General features: G+C 40.1%; 1 protein-coding gene across 1 annotated transcript; it reads left to right on the forward strand.

Annotated features, from left to right (window-relative positions):
• Window positions 1-2,499: 2,499 nt before the first annotated feature.
• Window positions 2,500-3,126, forward strand: LOC116204272. Its single transcript, XM_031536350.1, has one exon. It carries the CDS (start codon window positions 2,500-2,502, stop codon window positions 3,124-3,126), a length of 627 nt encoding a protein of 208 aa, XP_031392210.1.
• Window positions 3,127-3,796: the final 670 nt, after the last annotated feature.

Consider the following 3,796-nt stretch of genomic DNA (forward strand, 5'->3'; position numbering starts at 1 on the left):
AGATCCTAATGAAAAGCCAAATAATGTAAGTTTTGCTTAAATGCTGACCTCGAAGCTCTTCAATCGCCAGGACAATATCAACAGAAGGTATAGGTGCTTGGAAATAGGCACACCAGCAGAAAGGCCTCAGAAACAGTTAGGCACTTCACACTAGAAAGACCACTGAGAAGCTCATATAAATTGTCAACAACTAGATCAGGTTCTACTTCCATAAGATGAAAATAAAAAGTAGGAATCGCGACCTCAACAAGCTGCATGGTGGAGAGAATGCAATATCGATTGACCAGGTCACCCCGACAAAATAAGGACTCGAGACAAGCCCAATGTATTTCCACTTGGCGGTCATATGAGACAAATTCCTTCAAGAAATCTAATCATAAATTGACAACTTCATGAGCTTAGGAGCAGAGAGGGTCACGGATTTCAGTTTCATCCAATTGCATTGCTTAATGACACCTTCTCCAACAATAGGGAAGAGAGTAAATTCTGGATTGAACTATCATCCACAAATATGATTCTCGTGAGACTTATGACCTTGATACTTCAAAGACAAGCTGAAGAACAACACATAAGAATGCAGGACGAATTCAACTCAAACTTGTTCAGTGTCCCAGATCCAAATATGCGGCAAGGCAACGTGATTGGCTCATCATCTTCTAGGTCTAGAGAGATCTCCGCCAGTTTGCTCCTCACCGCAGGGGTAATCCACGCACTGATGCGGGATGCATCATGGAGCACCTCACATGAGAGTGAGAAAGATTTTATGGATGACCTATCCCAGAAAGTAAAAGCTCTCTCCACGAACTTCGTGCATAGTGTCCTTTCAGGGAAATCACTTTCATGAAATTCAAGATTAGGAACAGAAGACCATAAGAATGGCCACCTCTTCAACAATATGCTTGTTCTCACGACATCTTTCAGGGGATGAAGGATAAGATGTGGTAAAGAACATCATCAGGTAGATCACAGAGCCGACTAGAATGAATGACGACATGCTCGCTATCATACAACTTTCAGCATTTACCTTGAGTCATGGCAGAACATGTATCCATGGGAAAAACCAATTACCATCTATGACCTTTCGCTGCCAATCAAGGGGACAAAAGAATGTTTCAACAAATATCTGCAAGACAGTAAAAATCATTGGTAGAGAAAAGAAAAAGGAAAAAAAAATATATGGCAGCATTATAACATTCAAGCGATCATCAAATACAATGCCCTATCGAAAATATTTTCAGTCAGGTAGTTCAACAAACACCGGCAGCTACGATCAGACAGGTTCACACCACTAAGGAACTTCATTATATTACAACCCACAGTACACCAAAGGGAACATTGTTATTGCAGATAATGAATGGAAATGAATAGTCACCTGCTTCTGATCTCTCTATACTAAATGGTAGGCAATGAACGTTGTTGTGGCGGATAATATTAATTGATAATCTATGAAGGAAATGAGAAGGAAGTTGGAGAGAAAAGAAAACTGAAGCTAAGCTTGAGACTTGCTGCGTGGGGAGACATAGAGATAGAGCGAGAGAGATAGAGAGGGGGAGAGGGAGAGAGAAGGAAGTAATTTATTCATTTTGTACAAATGTTTTATCGATGTAACACCTTGGTACAAAATTAAAAAATTGTAACAATCAACTGCAAATCATTTTAATTTTGTGATAATCTTGTATAATCCGCCAATTTTAACACTCCGACGTTAAACTCTATTGACGTGGCTGCGTACATGTCCAAGTTACAATGATGCAGACTCAGATGGCTCTTTTCTATTGATGATGATGCTGCTATGGGCGGGAAATAGAGAAACAGAGAGATTATTGCTTCCTTTCACACTTGGAGAGAAATCTAAGATTCATTTGGGGCAAGATCTGATCGAGAACTCAGGAAGCAAGAACTCACTCTGAGTATCTTCGATTGAGGATCAATCAAGTGAAAGAGAGTCGACTGCGCCAATGATGGCTGGACATAAGGCTCCTGCGAGTTGGTTCAGTGGAGAATATGACTTTTCTCCCGTGGATAGTAACTTATCACATCTCATGAACTTCTGAAGTTATGTAGGGTTCGTTTGGTTTTCTTTTATCCATTTGGATGCTTATGAAATATTAGGGTTGCATTTTTGAATGCACACTCTGCTTAGATGCACTTAGGAATGCCTTATGGGAGTTTATTTCAATCTCTTTCACCATTTGATGGGGTTGATGATATTGAAGCAAATTCGGTTCAGTCGAATCCAATTCTTGAAATACCACATCGTTGTTCATATGCTTTGAGAAATATACTGAAGCTGAGAATGCATTCTTACCTCTTATTAGGCATTTGATTGGAGATGGGGAGAGAACTTGGCTTTGGTGTGACAATTGCCATCCTCTGAGTCCTCTCTATTCAGCTTTGCGAGGGAGGGGAATTTGGTGTTATCGTTTAAATTCTCACTCTAGAGTTGCTAAAGTCATTGATGGTAATTGTTGGAGTTGGAAGATCTCGAGGATTCCTGAAATGGAGACCATAATAGAAGGTTGCAAGTCTATTGTTCCTTGTGAAGGAAAGGAGGATGTAATTACATGGATTGCTCACCCTAAAGGGCAGTTCATTGTTTTAAGTGCCTGGAATGTATTTAGAAGGAAAGCTGCTGTGAATACTTGGCATAGACTCATTTGCTCTTCTCCATCTATATCTCGGCATTGCTTCATTTCTTGGCTTGCTGCTGGTAATAAGCTTAAAACTCTAGACACGGTTGCTGAATGGAAAGGAGGAGTGGACATCACGTGTGTTTACTGTCATGGTGCTGTTGATAGTAGAGATCATCTCTACTTTGATTGTGCTTTCTCCACCAGTATTTGGAAGACTGTTTTGCATAAGCTTGGTGAAAGGAGAATTCCTCGAGTTTGGAGTTTTGAGTTGCAGCGGGCTTCTATCAAATATAAAGGGAAGTCTCTGAGGGCTGCTATTGCTAGATCGGCATGGCATGCCTGTAAATATCATATTTGGAAAGCGAGGAATGGAAATATTTTTGAAGGGATTGCTCTCTCGGAAAGCAAGGTGGTGGAGTGCATCAAGCAAGATGTGGAGTGCAGGTTAATGGGAACTAAGGGTCTGCATCAAAAAGTTCGAAATGGTTGTTAGATGATTGGGGACTCGCTTAACTGTCTTCAGCTGCTTCTGATGTCTGTCTGTAATTGTCTTTGTACCTATCAGCTTTTTGGGTCCGTTTGACTGCACCTTTTTAGGGCCTGCGAGCCTGATTTGATTAGGCTATGAGCCTTTCCTTTTTTTTTCTTTTTTTTTTTTGAGTTGAGGCATGTTTGTACCTTTCTGTTGTGTTTGGCAGTATCAATAAAGAGCATGCGCTGATCGATCGAAAAAAAAGAAGCTGAAACTGATGACAATTTTTTTATGGTTGCCTTTTGGTTGAAAGAAGCATGTTGCTGGCGGAGGATGATTGCTGGGAAGATGGGATTGTGTAACGTAATTTCATGTATGTGACTGCTTTCTTAAATCCATATATTAATTCCTTGGAATCTTTTGCGACTGGAACCATAGACAGGTCACTTAATCAATATATGTAAAGTTGGTCACATAGTACAAAACCAATTCGCTCCATTTAATTTGGACGTGAAGGTGAGTTGTCCAAATTCTTTTTTTGACCGTTGCTTTGCACATTTGATCAAAATGCATGTCAAACATGTATAGTTCCTTCATCAAAGCATATACTACGACAAACGTAAAAGAGAGAACAAAGACGTCTGCTGAAGCATGAGATTTGTGTTAATCTATCAAGTACACTATTAGCATA

This window comes from Punica granatum, chromosome 4 (assembly GCF_007655135.1).
Source record: "Punica granatum isolate Tunisia-2019 chromosome 4, ASM765513v2, whole genome shotgun sequence".
Lineage (NCBI taxonomy): Eukaryota > Viridiplantae > Streptophyta > Magnoliopsida > Myrtales > Lythraceae > Punica > Punica granatum.